This window comes from Erigeron canadensis, chromosome 1 (assembly GCF_010389155.1).
Source record: "Erigeron canadensis isolate Cc75 chromosome 1, C_canadensis_v1, whole genome shotgun sequence".
NCBI lineage: Eukaryota > Viridiplantae > Streptophyta > Magnoliopsida > Asterales > Asteraceae > Erigeron > Erigeron canadensis.
In genome coordinates this window covers 37,503,252-37,523,990 of record NC_057761.1, presented here as the reverse complement: position 1 = coordinate 37,523,990, position 20,739 = coordinate 37,503,252, and the positions used below count along the sequence as shown (strand labels likewise).

Here is a 20,739-nt window from a genome sequence, read left to right as displayed (position 1 = left end):
GTAATGCGTTCTTCTAAGTTTGTTGTTTTGTTGCTTTAACTAGAATCTAGCAATTAGTTATTCTTTCTCATTTCAATTCTAAGTTATACTTCAAGAAGCCATGTAAGAATACGTCCCTAGTCTCTCATTGTTTGTTTGTGTGAGTTGTATATATGTACCCTTAGATTTGTGTGTGTCAATGTGTATATGTTTGAGAATATATGTAATGATTAGTTTCAGGTTCTTGACCTTATAAGGGATCGTAATCTTCAAATACGATTTTAATTTTTGAGATCTTTGATTTTTTGGTATATGATTGTGTTAAGGTTGATTGGAAAAATGGGAGGGTAGGTGGCGGCCAGAAGATATGAAGGTGTTTATAGTTTTTATATAATTACAGAACTTATATACATATATGTTTCCATAAATTAATTTATTTATATATGTTAAATTAATTAATTAATTATTAAGATTAAAAAATAAAGGGAAAAAAATTGATGACCGCCTTTAGCCTGTAACATGTATCCTTTAGACAGTTTTGGTAAGTTCGTTACATAACATAGACCCCCGATTAGATCAATACATAACATAGATATTTTGTCATAATTCACTACATCCACATGTCATTATCCCTTAAAAAAATGGATGGTAACCGGCTACCTGTAGATTACCCGGTAACATGCATCACTTAGACAGTTTTGGTAAGTTCGTTACATAAGATAAGCCCCCAATTAGATCAATACATAACATAGACATTTTATCATAGTTCATTACATCCACAGGTCATTATCCCAATAAAAAACCTGGGTGACGGTTGGATCTCACTAACACCCACAAATGAGGGTAAGGCTTGAAGGTAGAAAAGTTAAATGACAGGGAAGCAATATAAGTTTACGCAAAAAAAATTTGTGATGGCCATTTTTTTATACAAAATACAGCTGTAAATCTTGACCATCTTGGCCGAGATATTGAAGATATATTGGATATCGGAACTTGACTGATACAAAAAAACTTGTTATTGGGCCAATATCTCCCCGTTTGGTCAAATTGCGATGGTTATTGGCTAATCTCGTATCAGGTATATCTCGGCCAAACACTTTGACTATTTTCTAGAACTATGAAAGAGGATGTCGGATAAAAGATCCACAACGATGAACGGTGGCTGCCGGAAATCGAAGAACAAATACATAAGAAGAAGAAGAAGAAAGAGGACAGAAAGAAGAGAGAGAGCGAGGATAGAAGAGATGAAAACCATTCGCATTTGGAACAGAAACCATAACTTGTGATAAATTAAAACTGCACTTAAGAAGAGCTCGTTTTACCAGGCAAATGTTATGCCACACACCTGATGCACAAAAACAATGAACAATAGCATTTTTGAAGGAAGAAAGTTTGTAATATATACATTAACCGAGTCCGAACGTTACATTTATAAAACAAGAATTGAAAGGGAGTTTACAAGATATTAAATGCATATTGCTGTAAATCTAGGAAAAATATTTCAACTCATAAAACAAAACAATACATGTTTTTCTAAGACAAATTAGAAAAAACTTATTCAAAAAATCCACTGTTTACTGCATATATACTTATTAATGTTGCAAGGCCTTAATTAGAGACTCGCGCTCGCTTTAGGTTTCTATGAATCATGATCAGCTCATGATGCTTGTAGCCTATTCCTATTGCATGGACTTTCAGAAAACAATTTCCATCACTCTCTTGCTCTTTCTGAATCTCCATTGCTGAATTATATGTTGAGAGATTGCATCCATTTACCTCAATCACCTCTAGTGTATAAATCTGCCCTAGCAACCGTGGAAATGTGTTAAGCTTTAAACAACGTTGAACCACCAAACGTTGTAGTCTTGGGAAGTTATCCTTCGAACTAATCCATTGCACCATATCCAGATCATGCAATTTTAAGACCTTGAGTCGCCGAAACTCTGCATCCCCTGTCTCCCACGTTTGTCCAATGCATGATTGATGTTTTAATTTTAGAATCTCCAGGTTGGGTAGAAGCGAGAAGGTCCACATCTCTTCCCAATCCATGCCAGTATTTGACAGAGTTAGTTTCTTAAGGTTTTGAGGAAACATAATAGGATTGCACGATCTTGTCAACTCAGGGTGAGAAAATGTGTTGAATAACTTCAATTTTTGGAGGTGAAACAAAGAGCTCAAATTTGGAAATTCCATATCGCCTAGCCTTGATATTAAGGGTCCACAAAACCCAAGCTTCCTAAGATTGGGAGACCTTGAGCATATATTTGTGCAAGATAGGGGACTTACTTGAGATAAGGTTTGAAGACTAGCCAACCCCTTTAGACAACCATCGTTCTCTATCATTTGCCCAGAACAAGTTTCCTCTATATGGTTTTCCCCTGATTTGATATAGAGGTGCCTCAGATTTACCATATTCCATATGGTTTTTGGTAAAAGAACGTTCTTCTTTGACAATATTATCAGCATTTGTAGGTTGACGAGGTTTGATATTGATGCTTGGGGACTTCCATTATGAGCTTGAATGGCCAAGTATCTCAGATTAACCAGTCGTGTTATATCCAAAGGAAATACGGAAACAGAGAGAGACTCCATATCTAGAACCCTGAGAAGTTTGTAAGTTTCGGCAAGAACTGATCCACCCTCTTGAAGAACTTTTCCTACCTCCAATGGAGAACAAAGCATTGACGAGACCATGCCATACCTGCTAGAAATTGTCAATAACTGTTTAATTAAAAATTTCATCCTTTAGAGAAGCAAGAAAACGTTGATACCTATAGATGTTGGACATAAATTTCTCTTCCTCGGCTGTCCTCATGGTAAAGTCACGCAACAAGTCATGGATGCGGCATGTTTTAACTTGCCCATCAGCCTTTATTCTTGGAGTCATTACCAGACTTCTCTTGACCAGATCCTTTAAGAAATCGTCTGCAACATCCTCCAAGATTCTATTTCCGGTGTCATTTATTGTAACATTTGTGATTTTTGACTCGTATTAACGTATATTAAACGTTGATAATCTTGATTTAGTTCCATGACTTTGTGGCTTAATTGATTCTCGACTCGTTGACCCAAACGTACTAAATGAATGACTACGCTAACTGATTTAAATAGTCCATTTATTTATTTATGTATTAAAAACGTGTGTGATTGCTAGTTCAAACTACGTGGATGTATCAATACAGTTTAGGACGTTAGTTGACGTTTATTTTGATTGGAAATGTAATCGGGTGATCCAGGGGTCGACCCGTGACTCATGGATCATCATCCATGACCCAACCCTATCCATCACCCAATCCCCCTCCCTCCACTCTTATCCATCCATTTTTGCTTTCATCTCTCTTTCTCTCATTAAATGCAAGACAAATTCTTACAACCTCTACCTCACTAAATTCTATGATCATTAAATGTAGTTCAAACTAAGTTTGCATTGAATACTTCATCATTATCATCAAGTAATCATCATACCAAAAGACCAAATCTTCGAGTGCGAGAAATAATTGATTTTCAGCTCAATTTCGGGTTCAAGCTTCGTTTGGAGAATTGGTAAGTTTAACTTGTCTTAAACTCATTGTTTCAGAATTTTAACAATGTTTTATACTAAATATAAACTTAGTTAGGTCCAGAATCAAGTTAATTCGGAGTAAAAGTCGAACTAGGTTTTATTATACTAAATGGGTCAAAAACGGGTCATTTCAGTTGATTGATGTTTCGAGTCAAATTATTGGCATGGGTTATGTTTGGAAACTTGTATCTAGTCTATCATAAACATCCCTTGATTAAAAATTCGGACTTAAAGTCCATTTAAACCAGATTAGGGTTTTATTAATAAAAATTAGGTCAAAATCCAAAAATTTTGAACTATGATGATTCTGAATCATTTTGGTTATGGGATTTGAATTGTAAACATTAACTCAGATTTACAGAGCTTAGAACGTGCTTAATTTGTCCTCAAATCGGATCCAAGGACTGGAATTTGGTATCTACACATTGGAGTCAACTTTGACTTTCTGGTCAAACCTCTTTACCCATCTTGTTCTTCAAAATTCTGCCCAGAAATGGTGTTTCTCCCCTGCACCAGCGTAGCCTACGCCCTTTGCAGCGTAGGTTACGCCTCTCTGGAAACCCAATTTTCACCTTACGCTTGTCCTTCTCTGTTTACGCCCTTGCAGACGCCGAAAGCTTGTTTTCCAGATGACCGTAAGCTACGCCTGGGTGCACCGTACCTTACGCCGGTTAGGACTAACTGGCCGTACCTTACGCCCATTTCTACCGTAGCTTACGTCCCCTATGTGTCTGCCTACCGTACTGGACGCCAACGGCCACCGTACCTTACGGTGGCTCGGTTTATGAATTTTTTTTTTCTTTCCAGAATTGTCCTAGTCTTTCTCCTTCGGTTCTTGAATCAAGTGGGCTTCCACCTGAACTTCATATTAACCCGTTTTGTGTTAAGGAGTGGTAATCGATCTTTGAGGATGACTTGTGGAAGTGGTGACTAAACTGATATATGTATATATATTGTATATAAGATATCAAACTGAAACACTCTTATATATATATATTAATATTTGTAATGCCAAATACAAGGGGCTAGGTGGGGACGGCTGGAAGTCCAAAAATTAAAGGATTGATTTCTTTTTAATTAGTTTAAATTACATCTAATTACATACAAATTTATATACTTACATATTAATAATACATGTGATATAAATGTAATGATAGGTCGTGGACTTTGAACGTTCGTGACATAGTAACTCGACGAGTACTTACACTTAATTATAACTTGACGATATAAAGCAAAGGTGAGTTTCGTAGCCTCTACGTTTACATTATTTGGGGTGGAAAGTGTACTTGGTCGTTTAAACGTTTGTCGGTTGATGTACTTTGTTATGATATGAAACGAGACGTTAGTTATCCACTTGTTTATTTGTGATACGTGTTAATGGACGTTTATGTGTGATGAAGGTCGTTATTGTATATTATGTAAGACGTTATATAATATATATATATATATATGGACGTGGACGGTGGATTGACGAATCCACACCCGATATAGTCATTACCGTGGATACGGGTTGTTTAACCTAGATATGGACGATATTATATGTATATGGACGATTATTGGACTATGACATGGACTTGTGTTGACTTGTGATAACGTGGGACCCTTTTAGGGTATTACTTGGACGTGAATATGTATTCTAATCCTTGTATATCATTAACGGTCGTTATCCCGACACACTAAATTCTCATTATTTAAACCTACGAACTCACCAACTTTATGTTGACCCGTTTTAGTACACTTTTCAGGTGAACAGGTGAATCAAAGACGTGATGGATGATGATTGATTGTTTGCATGCTAGGATTGGACTTGGACTATATCATGGATCCGTGATTTATAGTTCCCGATTATGGGTTATGCTTAGGATCATATGCCATCTTTTGTGCTATCTTTTGTAAACGTTTGATGGTCATGCTCCTTATGCATTTTTGTATGATCTCGAGATTGTAATTGAATGATTGCATGGATTTCCAATCCTATTAAATGCATCTAGACTTGTCTCTACTTAATTTCCATGTCATGCTGTGCTTAGTACGTAACCCTCCTGATTCCGCCTTGTTGGGGTGTTACATTTATGAACCCTTGAGCTATCCATAACCAAATCAGCTTTGTCATGTGAATCTCATAGTCCTCAGGAAATGCTCCAAAATAGAGAAAACAGGGTCTTAAGTGAGAAGGCAAATGGTTGTAGCTTAAAGCAAGTGAGTCCATGTATTGGTTTGGATTACTAACCATATATGAACTTAGACTTGCAGCAATTTGACTCCACCACGAACTTGACCAATTATTTTTCAAAAGACCAGCAGCTATGACAATTGCAAGAGGCAAACCTTCACATTTTCTTGTAATAACCCTTCCAAAATCTTTCAACAGAGGAGGGCATATTCCGGTTCTAAAAATCTTCTTTTGAAATATGTCCCAACTTTCAGGCTCAGTACGGAGACGCAAAACATGAGCAGGTCTTGCTGACTGAACATGCAAACTCACGTCTGTGTCACGACTAGTAAACAACACCCGGCTTCCGGTTCTGTCATCTGGAAAATACATTTTGAGATCGTTCCAGGCCTTATAATCCCAGATATCATCAAAGACAACCAAATATTTATGACCTTTTAATTTTCTGTATAGTTTTTCCCCTAATTCATGGTCGTACAATTCATAGAACTCATCTGGCATGTCATGGATAAAGGAGCTTAATATGGTAAGTAACAAATCTTTCTTGACATATACTTGAGAAACACAAGCCCACGCTCGAAAATCAAACATATACTCTATTAATGGATCCCTGTATAGTTTGCTAGCTAAAGTCGTCTTACCAAGCCCAGCCATTCCTACAATTGAGATAACCTGCAACGACTTTGCAGAATTTCCAGTTAGTTGATCAAGTAGAATTTCTACTTCATTATCAAAGCCCACAACTGCTTCTTCTCCCTCTATGTTAGAGTTATATCTGATTTTGAAGAGTTGATTACATATAACTATAATCTGATTCAATCTTTGAGCACTATACCAAGGTTCACTAGGCACCGTGTCTTCGATTTCTTTCAATAAAATATGCACTTCCTCAGTTTCGTACCCTATCATCATATTTCTGAGCTGATTCATTAGACCATCAAACAACTCAGACATCTTTAATTTGTCATCTAGAGCTACTACGCCACGAGAAAGACATAATTTCTTATAGTTGTTGACAAAGTGTTCTACATGACCAACAAGAGCATCTTCCATGGTTCTATCCTGTTATGAGTTATTAATACATCAACACTAGCTGAAGTCGGTGGTACTGAAAGTCAACCCAGCCACAAACACAGAGCATGAATTTTAATAATATTGATCTGAGTCTGGGCGTCTGGCTAGCTAGCTGTCATTGGGTACCGCATGCAATCAGTTTTAATGCACAATACTTTCAAACTACTAATATTAATTACGAGTACATAACAAACATGTTTTAATACGATACTGCATTAATAGAAAAGATGCACTATTTGCCAATTATGAATATGCATGTATGATGAACAAATTATGAATATGTATGCAACTATGTGATAACTTAATTGCCTTTTCTTAACATTTCTAAGAATAATAATAGATAAACAAATCTACATCAAGGTTCATCAATTTAAGTTCATATTATAATTAAGCATGTCAAATTACCAATCAACCCACATATAGTCATAATTAAATCCTAGCATCTATTATAGTTTAATCCCAATTGGAGGTAGAATACGCTCACCTACTAATTAATTTAAAATGATGATTGGAACTTGATCTTCACCGTGGGAGCTTTCAAGTCAACTATAAACTGAGGGCTCTCACTGGCCATATATGCACTCAATCAGTCTATCTATCAGTTTTATGTACATGTACTGTAAATTATAATACTAGTCCCTGCACTATTGACTTGTATGCATGTTTAATCCATTAACTTAAAAAAGGTGAAATGCTGATGTATCGATGTGTCAGTTTAATGAGATTGATTTTTGATGCTCTAACTCCTTAAGGTTCATGGTAAATTTTGACATTAAACATCCTACTATATGTTAAGCGACTACCTAACTAAGCAAAAGTTCAGAAATACAAACTAAGCCGGTTTTCATCCTGCCAGATTTATATTTTGTATTGCTTGTGTTAGTTCCAGAACATTAGCAAGACTAGTTCTTCAAAACTCCAATTTTGTAAAGAAAAAACAGCAAGATGAGATTTTACACTTGGTGCACAATTTTAACAGCCCAACACGGCTTCTTACTTGTACTAATAGTAGTACTGCTAACCGCTAACTAAAGAATATAAAATACAAAAAGACCAAAAGACGAATGGGATTCAAGTTGCAACAGTAACAAAATTGATGAAATTACAACTGATGCAAAATTGTTACAGCCAAGTTGAAACGTTTGAACTGAAGGCCACTATGCTTTTCTGGATTTCTTAATACGGCTTTTGCGTGGACTTTAATTTTAAGAAGCTGTTTCCGACATTTTCTTGCTCTTTCTGGATTTCCAATGCAGAGTTATGTGCAGAAATGCTACATCCACGTACCTCAAGCACCTCCAATGTCAAAATACTCCCTAAATCAAGTGGAATACTGTGGAGGTTTAAACAACGATGAATTATTAATCGTTGTAGTCGCGGGAAGTTATCTTTGGAACTAACCCATTCTTTTATGTCCAGATCATGCAATTTCAAGACCTTGAGTCTCGTAAACTCAGCGTCCCCTGTCTCCCATGTTTCTCCAATGCATGCTTGAACTTTCAACTTTAGGACCTCCAGGTTAGGAAGCCACGCAAAGGTCCACATCTCCTCCCAATCCATGCCAGTATTAGACAACGTCAGATTCTTAAGATTTTCTGGATAAATTAAAGGATTGCATGACCGTGTTGCTTCAGGGTATGGAATTGTGTTTAATAGCTTTAGTTTTCGAAGATGTTGTAAGGAACGTAGATTTGGAAATTCCAGATCACCTAAACTGGATATCAAGGGTCCACAAAACCCAAGCTTCCTAAGATTCAGAACTCTTGGAGATAGATTCTGGCAAGATAGGGGACTTATTTGGGACAAGGTTTGTAGGCTATGCAACAAATTTGGAGAACCATCATTCTCTGTTATTTGTACAAAATTAGGCTCCTCAACAAGGTTTTCCCCTGATTTGATGTATAGGTGCCTCATGTTTAACATATTCCATATGGTTTTAGGTAGTAGAACATTCTTCCTTGACCGTATTATAAGCATTTGTAAGCTGACAAGCTTTGATATTGATGCCGGGGGGCTTCCATCGTGAGCTTGAATAGCCAAGTATCTTAGATTAGTGAGTCGTAATACATCACAAGGGAATACAGAGATAGGGACATACTCCATATCGAGAATCCTGAGGGATTTGTATGTTTCATTAGATATCGATCCACCTTTCTTAAGAATATCCACCAACTCAGATGGATAACACAAACCAGTATATGTGGGTAATGGAGAAGGATCTGTTGAAATTCCATTTCCCATCTCTGTGATGGTAATCGAAGATGCTGGAACAGGGGCATTCTTGTAACTTTGTAGAGAAAAATTCTCTTCCTCGGATATTCTAAAGCAAAAATCCCGCAACAAATCATGGATGCGGCATGCTTTGATTCGTCCATCAGCCCTCGTTTTGGAAGTCATCAGCAGACTTCTCTGAATTAAATCCATCAGTATATCCTCTGCAACAACTTCCATGACTCTGCTTCCAGTTCCTTGTATGAATCCTTGAGCAATCCATAGCCAAATCAGCTTTGTCACAGGGACCTCATAGTCCTCAGGAAATGATCCGAGAAAGAGAAAACACGGTTTTAAGTGAGAAGGCAAATGGTTGTAGCTCAAAGCCAGCGAGTCCATGTATTGACTTGGATCACTCACCATATATGAACTTAGACTCTCGGCTACTTGTCTCCACCACGAATTTGACCAATTATTTTTCAAAAGACCAGCAGCTATGACGATTGCAAGAGGCAAACCTTCACATTTTCTTGTAATAACCCTTCCATAATTTTCCAGCAAAGGAGGGCATATTCCGGTTCTAAACATCTTCTTTTGAAATATGTCCCAACTTTCAATTTCAGTACGAAGACGCAACACATGGGCCGGTCTTGCTGCCTGTACATGTAAACTTGTGTCTATGTCGCGCCTTGTAAATAGCACTCGGCTTCCAATTTTGTCATCTGGCAGATACATTTTGAGATCATTCCATGCCTTACAATCCCAGACGTCATCAAAGACAATCAAATATTTACGACCCTTTAGAAGTCTATATAGCTTTTCCCCCAACTGTTCGTCACTCATCTTGTAAATCTCGTCTGTAACTTTATTATTAAAATAGCTTAATATGTTGATTAACGTATCCTTCTTGACATATACTTGAGAAACACAAGTCCACGCTCGTAAGTCGAATATATACTCGACTAATGGATGGCTGTATAGTTCTCTAGCCAAAGTAGTCTTTCCAATCCCAGCCATACCTGTAATAGATAGAATCTCGAGCTTCTTATTAGAAGTTCCAGTAAGTTGATGAAGCAGTGTTTCTATTTCATTATCGAAGCCCACCAAAATTTCTTCTCTCACGACCTTTGAGCCGAATCTGATATTACAGAGTTTCTCACAAATGACTATGATCCTTTCCAACTTTTCTATTTCTCTCCTATACCGAGTTAGTTGCAGCCAAATTCCTTGCGCAAGAACATTCACCATATTTAGCATCCAATCCATGGATGTTTCTTCATGCCTAAGCCAACCTTCATTAACTAAGATTTCCAACACTTTAGCCCGCACCTTTTCTAGCATATCATCCATCTCTGCTACAAGCACAAACCAAGTTTTGTTATCAAACATTTCTTTCACTTTAGCCCGCACAACAGGAGGCATCGGAAATAAACAAGGCGGGACCAATAAAGATGAGTGACCTATCACTTCTTTCATTTCTTTCAAATCTTTCAATAAAGCCTGCACTTCCTCATTTTCATACCCGAGCATCATGTCTTGGAGGTGATTCATGAGACCATTAAGATGTCCATGCATTGTTTCAATGAAAACTCCTGGAAGGAAACACGAATCTTCCACTAGCACTTGAAGATGATGGTCATTTTGCTTCTCAAGCTTTCTCGTGAAGTCCCTTCTAAATTCCTTTAAGCAGAGACCAAGAGAATCAGCCATGGTTTTGTCCTGGTATGATAAGCGTATCAGGCTGGGTCTGAATGATATTTTCAATAAATAAGCTTTGTTACATTCTGTGTAAAAAAAATAGATATCAACAACGTAAGTAATACTTATGTATTCAAAAAATACTTGTTAAGTTTTTGATAGTCTTGCAGGGTAAAATAGTATTGGAATTCATCACTCCTCTTGAAACTAAGTTACGAGGTAATATCTTCGAAGGTCACCATGTATTTACTAACACGATTTGGGCAACCATTATTTTCATTTACTGATACATATCTTGTCAAAACCACCACTTCTGGCCAACATCGCATTTTCTGTTGGACCAATTGTATAAGTCTTGGTCTAAAGATATGTTTAGACTACAATTGTATTGCTTAGTGGAGTCTAGGGACTAGATGTGTAAATGGGTCAATTAGGCCTAAAAGGAAAAGGGTCGGTTTGTTTAAGAGAAACAGACACGTGACGATTGAAAAGGAGGAAACGGTTCAGGGCTCTCATGGCAAAGGGTCACGATGGTTTGAAGCAACACAATGGTTCAGGAATAACCGTCGTATGTAGGCTATAAATATATGTGTTTGTATTCAGTTTTGTGTCTTTTTCAATGTAACCAACGGTTTATTGGGTTATAATAGAATCATAATTCTTGTTCAATCTTGTTGTCGATCCTCTGGATATGGAATCTCGATTCTTAACATTTTCCAGCAAAAACAAAGTGATGAAATGGATCATAATTAGTTTTCCTCCCTTACTACTCACGTCAACATAAGTCACTGATAAGCATGAGTTGCTAGTCAGTGTTGCTCACTCACTAATCATCACGGCTTGCCGATCACTGCCATTTGGTGCTAAGTTGTTAATGTGAGTCAGAATCGCCAAACTCAGTTGATTGCATACTTATTGACTATGCATATGTTGCTGAAAAGAGTTGCTGGCCCATTGATCACCTAGGCTTGAGACTGCCAACTAAGAAGCAGCACTTGGGACCTATATGAGGGTTCAGCTCCCCTTGACCCCACTACTTTGGGTCCACTATCTGAATGACTTGTATGGGTGTGCTCTGCACCTCCTGCCCGTGCCCGGTTTCCAAGTTCAGCTTAATATTACTAACATAAAAATAGTAGTTTCAAGGAAACAGAGCCCTTAGTCCCCTACAAAACTTTTGTAATGTCTCAACATCATACTGGCAAATTATGGGTAAAAAAGGCAACATTTTTACATAAATTTCACAATTAAGGGAGCGTAAAATATTTTTGAAAAAATAAAAATAAGTTTGCATTAATTCCATCTAGAACTAGAAATGGAATTCCAGATTGTAAGGTCGTGTTTGGTTGGGGAAAACACCACCTGTATTCCATTAGCATTTTTTTAAGAAAACACAAATAACATGTTTTCTATTTCAATGGAAACTTGAAAACATTGTTATGGTTTTCCATTTTCCATGTCCCAACCCCCCTCACACATATTTCTAACATGTACTTTTGTTTTCTAAAATGGAAAATAAAAATAGCGTTTTCCAAATAGAACGTGTTTTCAAAATATTTATTTATTTTTCAAAAAACATTAGAAATACAAAACTATATATATATAGAGAGACATATAGGTTATAGTTCAAAGAAAAACAAGTATTAAAGTAAAAACAGATACAACAATCTTTTTGTCACTTATCGTGCATAATAAAAATTTCGTGCATCATTGTATATACTTGTGTTTTGCTAATCTTCGTGCATCAATTTTATCATGGTTCAACCTATTTGTTTTACATTAATACATGTTCTACAATAAATATATATATATATATAATATATATACACTTGTATAGTTATGGTGTTTTTTTTGTATTGTATGTCTGTATATATTCATGAATGGTTGTATACTGTTAGTAACTAGCACCTTCTTAGATGATTTAAATTAATATTATTTTCTGCTCTTCAATATATATATATATATAGAGAGAGAGAGAGAGAGGGGAAAGTTATTTTTAGTATAAGGGTTTTAAAAAGTACAAGGTATTTTCTCCTTCTTCTTCCTTCCATCTCCGACCACCACCACCACCATGATCATCTCCGACCACCACCATAATCCTCGGGCGACGGCGACCATCTCCGGCGAGACTTACACATGTGTAAGTACAACTTTTTTTTAGCATTTTAGGGTTTAAAATTTCTAGGTTTTTTCCTTCGCGAGACAACCACCACCCCAACCACAGCGCCAACATCAGAGGCTTCGCTCGTACCGTAGCAAACCGTCACTATCTCTTGAATCGCCGCCCATCAAATCCATACGATTCCCATATGCTTCCCTTGATGGTCTGCTTAGAACGGATGAGGGCCTCTGGCCCGTACCGTATCCACCCGAAAACGAACCTGATTCTCGCCGGAAAGTTAACTTACACAGTACTTACCCATGTTTGAGTCTTGCCGGAGATGGTCGCCGTCGCCGGAGGATCATGATGGTGGTCGGAGATGATGATGGTGGTAGTGGTGGTCGGAGATGGAAGGAACAAGCATGTGTAAGTCAACTTACCCATATACTTTTTGTACTTTTTTTAAATGCTTGTACTATAAATAACCCACCCCTATATATATATATATATATACATAAAACTCACCTCAGATTATATGTATGATGTTGCTTCTGATGATGATTCAGACTTGATCAGGAACTACTTTCACAAGTCAACGAAGTGGAACGCATGCAATTCTTGATTTCTATTAAAACTGCCTTTTATTTTTCTTTCTTTCTTGACAATGTTCTTTGGGAAAATGTTATTTCACACCCCCTGAATCTAAGGTTTGTAAGCGAAAACTTGAGGGATAGGGACATACTCCATATAATCTTGAGGGAAATAGTATGTTTCACTAGATAATGATCCACTGTTTTATTATATTTGTGGATAAAATATAAAATACAATAATATTATAAAGATGTCCTCCAATCAGATGGTGACATGTGACCTGACTTTTGATACAACCTTTGGTCGAACTGAAGGGGGACGACGGATTCATTTTGTTTGAATATAATATTCACAACGGTCAGTAGTACGTATTATATCTATTCTAGAAAGATTTACAGTTGAAGTACTGCAAAGGTCTTCCTATTGAGATACACACAGATTAAGATAAATGTGTGTATCTTTAATCCAAGAAATTTAGCACAAATTAATACACAATCTCAATCCTATTTCGATCCATCAGTTGCTTCTGTTCATTCATTTATAAGCACAAGTTGAAGGTCTTTCTTTTAAGCGATTCACTATGGCTGATCATGTAAATTTTGAAAGACAGAGAGGAAACCTGTAATTTGCTACAAACCATAGGGACGAAATTTGTAACGAACTCAGTACATATTAATACCATTGGTTAAATTGCTACATCTTCACCAAGAGTTTTTGTGTTGATCAACATGAGAGTATCTTGTTAACAAACTAAAGCTTCTAAGTATATGTTTTCACCGAGCTAACGTTGAAGGGAATATGAAGTAACAAAGTAATTAAACTGTTGGATATTTTAGTGTAATTGGGTTAACTTGTTTGATCAGTATTGTCATAATAATACATCATATAGGATTGGTGGTGCGGAGTGCACGCCTATTTGAATTTATTATGACCTTAGGGGCGAAGCCCCTAAGGTACGGGAGTCCGGGGGCAGCGCCCCTGGGAGCGGGGTCCAAGGGGCGGCAGCCCCTGGCAGGGTCCAAGGGGCAGAGCCCCTGGCTGAGGTCGAGCTGAGGGACCAAATGTGGCATATTGCTATATTGAAAATCCCTCCAAAAATTTAATTTTCGGAACTTGAGGGACCAAATGTGGCAACTCAAAATTCCTAGCAATAACTGTCCTTTTGTTGATAAAATGATATCCCGTAACAAGATTTCTGGTCATTCTCTTTTCTTCCTTCTTTCTGGTTCTTTTCTCTCAAATAATAAACACACAGAACGTTCTTAATTCTCTGAATTGTATCCGATTGAATAGTTTGGGTGAACCGCCAAATTGATTCAATCTTAAAGTGATTACACGCCTTTCAGAGTTTGATTATATCCGGTTATCTGTTCGTTATTCACGAATTTCCCCAACAAAGATTGAATCAATTTGCTGAAGATGACGAACAACGATTCTGGCAAGGATATGATGAAACCCTTTGAGAAGTTGAAGCAATTTACTGGGCAGGAATTTCGTCGATGGTAGAAAAAGATGCACTTCTATCTGACGAATTTGAAAGTGGTATATGTTCTGAGTACCCCATGCCCGGAGGCCGTTGAGAATGAAACCCTGGAACAAACTCGCGCTCGTTCGAAGTGGGAAAATTCTGACTACATCTGTCGCGGTCATATTCTTAACGGTATGTCTGTTTCCTTGTTTGATGTCTATCAAAACGTAGAGTCTGCAAAAGAATTATGGGATTCCCTTGAAGCCAAATACATGGCAGAAGATGTGTCTAGTAAGAAATTTATTGTCAGTAATTTTATTAATTATAAGATGGTAGATACTAGGCCTGTCATGGAACAATATCATGAATTGCAAAGGATGCTAGGACAGTTGGCACTATATGGTATGAAAATGGATGAATCTATTTCTGTTTGTAGTGTGATTGACAAACTGCCCCCCTCTTGGAAAGATTTTAAAAATAATCTGAAACATAAGAAAGAGGATATGAATATGGTTCAACTTGGAAGTTGTCTCCAAATTGAACAATCCATATGTGATATGGAAAAGGCATCTGATGGTGGTACTAAAGCCATGGCTGGTTCTTCTGTGAACATGATGGAGGAGGGTGAAACCTCCAAGGCTGGTAAAGGGAAACGAAAATCTCAAGGCAATAACAATAAAGGGTCTGATAAGAAACCAAAGTTGGCCTGTTGGAAGTGTGGGAAACTTGGACACTTGAAACGTGAATGCAGGTCTGGTAAGGGTAAAGGAAAAGGCAAAAACGAGGCTGGTTCTAGTGGATCCAAGGATCTAGAAAAACAAGCAGGTTCGTTTTTAGTGCCATGTGATCATTCTGTTCAGATTTATTATATATCTGTAATATCTGAAGCATTTTATGTGCAGGATGATGATACTTCGTGGTGGACAGATCCAGGAGCAACATGTCATGTGTGCAAGGATCTTCGATGGTTCAAGGACTTTAAACCAATTGAAGATGGATCTTTATTGAAGATGGGCAATGTTGCTACTGAACCTGTTAAAGGAATAGGATTTGTTCTATTAATATTTACTTCTGGAAACTCTTTACTCTTACATAATGTTCTATATGTACCTGGAATTCGTAAGAACTTAATATCTGGTATTGTATTGAATAATTGTGGATACAAGCAGGTCATTGAAAGTGACAAGTATATCTTCTCAAAACATGGAACCTTTATTGGATTTGGATATTTGAATGGAATGTTTAAATTAAATTTGGATGTTTCTTCTTTTGATAATTCTATTTGCATGACTTCTACCGTCTCTAGCAATAATTTTAGCAAATCAGAATTATGGCATGCTAGACTAGGATATGTACATTACAAGAGATTAGTTGACATGTCGAAAATGAGTCTAATACCTTCTTTTGATGTTAATAATGAAAGGTGTAAAACTTGCATGTTGACTAAGATTACTAGACAACCTTTCACTAAAAACGTCACTAGAGATACAAAGGTATTAGAACTCGTTCATAGTGACTTGTGTGATTTCCATTCTACTCCATCACTTGGTAATAAAAAGTATGTGGTTACTTTTATTGATGATGCTACTAGATATTGCTATGTTTATTTGTGTCACTCAAAAGATGAAGCTCTTGATAAATTTAAAATTTACAAAGAGGAGGTAGAGCTTTATCATGGTGTGAAGATTAAAACCCTTCGCACTGATAGGGGAGGCGAGTACTATGATCCAGTGTATTTTCAGTCCACTAGAATTGCACATCAGACCACAGCTCCTTACACTCCACAGCAAAATGGTATATCTGAAAGGAAGAATAGGACATTAAAAGAAATAGTTAACTCCATGTTATGCTATTCTGGCCTTAGTGAAGGTTTTTGGAGTGAGGCTATGTTGACAACCTGTCATTTATTGAATAGAGTTCCTAACAAGAACAACAAGGTAACCCCTTATGAACTTTGGCATAAAAAGATCTCAAATCTAAGTTATCTTAGAGTTTGGGGCTGTAGAGCAGTGAGACTGACTGACCCTAAAATTCATACCATTGGTCAAAGAGGTATAGATTGTATCTTCATTGGTTATCCTGAAAATTCTGTTTGTTATAGGTTCTATGTCATAGAACCTAATGACTATGTATCCGTGCACTCTATTGTTGAGTCAAGGGATGCTGATTTTGGGAATGAGGATAGGTTCACATCTTTACCTAGACCTGGAGATACAATGGCAAGCTCTAGTGGCACTGGTGGAAATGAACAAGTGACTGAAGAACCTCCTGAGCCTAGGAGGAGTGAAAGAGCGCGAAAACCCAAGTCATATGGGGATGATTTCCAATTGTATTTGGTGGAAGGATCAAGGAATGAAATTGACTTTCAATATCAATATTTCTTTAATGTTGATGATGATCCTAAGACCTACAGTGAAGCTATGGCTTCAAGGGATGCTGCATTTTGGAAAGAGGCAATCCAAGATGAGATTGACTCTATTATGCACAATAACACTTGGAAATTGGTTGATTTACCACCTTGGTGTAAGCCTTTAGGTAGTAAATGGATCTTCAAAAGGAAGATGAAGGTGGATGGAAGCATAGACAAGTATAAAGCTAGATTGGTGATCCAAGGCTTTAGACAAAAGGCAGGTATTGATTACTTTGACACCTATGCTCCTGTTGCTAAGATTACCACCATTAGGTTATTGTTAGCACTTGCTGTTATACATAATCTTGTAATTCACCAAATGGATGTTAAGACTGCCTTTCTAAATGGTGAATTGGATGAAGAGATTTACATGAAACAACCTGAAGGATTTGTCATGCCTGGTAATGAACATAAAGTTTGTAAGTTAGTGAAATCTCTTTATGGTCTAAAGCAAGCCCCTAAGCAATGGCATCAGAAGTTTGATGAGGTGGTATTGTCTAATGGTTTTGCATTAAACCAAGCAGACAAGTGTGTCTATAGCAAATTTGACACTTCTGGTAAAGGAGTGATCATTTGCTTGTATGTTGATAACATGTTGATTTTTGGTACTCACCAAGATCAAGTTGATAAAACTAAGGAATTCCTGTCATCAAAGTTTGATATGAAAGACATGGGGGAGGCTGATGTGATTCTTGGAATTAAGATCATACGTGGAGAACATGGTATTACTATCTCTCAATCTCATTACATTGAGAAGATATTGGATAAATTCAATCACAAAGATAGTTCTCCAATGAGTACTCCTATGGATCCTACTCTAAAACTCGTGCCTAACAAGGGAGTTGCAGTGAATCCACTTGAATATTCAAAGGCTATTGGATCTCTCATGTATGCCATGGTTAGTACTAGGCCTGATATAGCCTTTGTTGTTGGAAAGCTGAGTAGGTACACTCACAATCCTTGTTTGATTCATTGGCAAGCGATTAATCGAGTATTTAGATACTTGAAAGGAACCAAGGATTTTGGTTTGACTTATACTAGATTTCCTTCTGTTCTTGAAGGTTATTCAAATGCAAGTTGGATTACTAATTTGGAAGATCACTCTTCCACAAATGACTGGGTATTCCTTCTTGGTGGTGGTGCTAATGTTGGGCATCAAAGAAACAAACTTGCATCACTAATTCGACAATGGAATCTGAGTTTGTGGCATTAGCAGCAGCTAGTAAAGAAGCTGAATGGCTAAGAAATTTGATATATGAAATTCCATTGTGGCCTAAACCGATATCACCCATATCTATCAGATGTGATAGTGCAGCCATGTTGGCTAAGGCATACAGTCAAGTATATAATGGAAAGTCTAGACACTTAGGTGTTAGACACAGCATGGTACGTGAGTTAATCACTGATGGTGTGATATCTGTGGTGTTTGTGAAAACACAACACAATCTAGCCGACCATTTAACCAAAGCGTTGAATAGAGATCTCGTGAATAAGTCGGCTATAGGGTGGGATTAAAGTCCGTCAGAAATCTCTGAGCATTGAGATACCCAATTCCCATCTAGTATGACGCTAGATGCTGAATTCAATGTGGAAGGCTTAATGTTTAGAGATTGGAACACATTTAAAGATTCATCCCAAGGTATGTGTTCGGACTGCAAGATAAGGAGGTTGAATGTTTATATTCTTAATAGCTCTTTTGACAAATTGCATATGCAGGTGCAAGATTAAAGGAGCTACCTATGTGAGCATGAAGTTTAGCCGCTTCAAAAAGCTGGGACTTGGCTTTGACATGCTTATGAAGGATAGGGACTGATGTGCAAAATCGACCTTTAATATTTGTAAACTAAAACTACCAAAGAACTAACTACTACGCACTCACGGGCAGTGGACCCGATCGTTTGTAATATAGCAAAGAGGTAAGTCTGAGTTCATTCTCAGGGACTATGAAATGATTAGTTGCTTGTTAAATGGTTTGGAAAACAGGTGTTGCTCGAAATTCCCTTTGACAATTAAACAAATTGATTTGCCAATTGATTGCATAAAATTAAAGAAAGATTCAGACGAAATAATTAAAAGTCATCCACCTTGACTTCCCTTGACTTCAAATGTGATTGCATTTGATGAGGAACAAATTCTTAAGAGTTTGAAAGGTAGTCGTGACAAGATTAAACTATTCACGTGGTACCACCATCCATGAATAATTTATCGAATCACCTGACTACTAGTTGAATTACCCAAGCCGGTACCACCAAGACCAAGACAATTCTTCTAACAATCAGTTTTTATCTACTTATCAAATTATCAATTGAACCTATGTGACAATAACGTGGTACCACCAACCGATATCAATCACGTTGACAAATTTAATCTTTACTTAAAATGATATTCACTATCATACCATGAACTAGTGATAATTACTTATAGACAAGTAACCGTTTTAAAATCACATACACATTCGACTGGTACCACCAACGAAGAATCATATGCAACCAATATCAATTTTAATTAAATGAAAAGAATTAAAACCATCAAGATCACGGAACAACGATAATTAAATAAACCCTTTTGAATTAAAAATATAGCAATCACATTATCCGTCTAGTTTCATCAAGGTGGATGATTAAACGGTTAGCCACTCATGATCAATTCACAATAATCAAAGAAATGGAAAAGAAACATGAAGTATCAATTGTTTGAAGAAAATAATTTGCAAGACAATAATGTAGATACGATCTAGATGGGTGCCCGTAATATCTTCAATGAGTCCGCCTAAGTGAAACACTTGATTGGAGAAGGAAGAATCCTGATAGAGCAGCTCCTAGAAAGAGTTTGAATACCTTGAAATTCGTGCCTAGGGTTTATATTTATACCTCTTGAAAAATAAGGCTTTAAGTCGGCCGTTGACTTTTGTTGACCAGCCTCCCACTGCGGTGCAGTGGTCATGTGATGGCCTCCACTGCGTCGCAGCCAAATATCTCTGCCTAATCTTCGCGTGCAAAATGGGTGACTGCGGCGCAGTGGGCTCGTACACACCCACCACTGCGGCGCAGTCGTGCCCTACAACTTGTCTCTGTTGACTTGCTTGATCACTGCGGCGCAGTGATCCTCGATTACGACCACTGTTGCGCAGCCAAAACTCACTGGACAAAAGTCACTCGTGCATGAATAACCACTGCGGCGCAGTGGGCAAATGTGCATCTCCACTGCGTCGCAGTGGACACATAGACTTCGACAACTTCGTTTTCAACTTTCAACTCGCCACTTTCATCATTTCTTTTGCATAAATCAACTCTCGACTTCATGAATTATTGTATTAGCCAATAGTCTTCCAAGTGTGAGCCAAATGACTACGTAACCTGCTAAGCGCCTGAAACTACTAACAAACACCATAAACGCGTCAAATGTACACAAAGTAGACTTAAAACATATAAATAAATGGCCAATAATGATGTGGGTAATGGGTATAAATTAG

The 20,739-nt window shown here is 37.3% G+C and overlaps 2 protein-coding genes and 1 long non-coding RNA gene across 3 annotated transcripts; 1 reads left to right on the top strand and 2 right to left on the bottom strand.

Moving 5' to 3' along the window:
* Positions 1-1,455: 1,455 nt before the first annotated feature.
* On the bottom strand, positions 1,456-6,767 carry LOC122591581 (putative late blight resistance protein homolog R1B-16). The gene is made up of 3 exons (XM_043763843.1): positions 5,612-6,767; positions 2,751-2,940; positions 1,456-2,680 (listed from the first exon to the last, which is right to left on the bottom strand). Exons 1-3 carry the CDS (start codon positions 6,765-6,767, stop codon positions 1,588-1,590), a joined length of 2,439 nt encoding a protein of 812 aa, XP_043619778.1. The 3' UTR covers positions 1,456-1,587.
* On the top strand, positions 3,472-5,330 carry LOC122585673. Its single transcript, XR_006321756.1, has 3 exons — positions 3,472-3,522; positions 4,699-4,778; positions 5,287-5,330. It is a non-coding gene; the product is annotated as an uncharacterized LOC122585673 (long non-coding RNA).
* A 1,010-nt stretch (positions 6,768-7,777) lies between the features above and the next one.
* On the bottom strand, positions 7,778-10,709 carry LOC122591573 (putative late blight resistance protein homolog R1A-10). The gene has a single exon (XM_043763835.1). It carries the CDS (start codon positions 10,707-10,709, stop codon positions 7,965-7,967), a length of 2,745 nt encoding a protein of 914 aa, XP_043619770.1. The 3' UTR covers positions 7,778-7,964.
* Positions 10,710-20,739: the final 10,030 nt, after the last annotated feature.

Bases quoted from the DNA above. Each gene is read 5' to 3' on its own strand.
- LOC122591581 (XM_043763843.1), bottom strand. From the start codon at position 6,767: ATGGAAGATGCTCTTGTTGGTCATGTAGAACACTTTGTCAACAACTAT. The intron at 2,941-5,611 runs ATGTAACACCCC...ATGTTACAATAA, and splicing joins GATAGCTCAAGGGTTCATAA to ATGACACCGGAAATAGAATC. The intron at 2,681-2,750 runs GTATCAACGTTT...AATTTCTAGCAG, and splicing joins TTTATGTCCAACATCTATAG to GTATGGCATGGTCTCGTCAA.
- LOC122591573 (XM_043763835.1), bottom strand. From the start codon at position 10,709: ATGGCTGATTCTCTTGGTCTCTGCTTAAAGGAATTTAGAAGGGACTTC.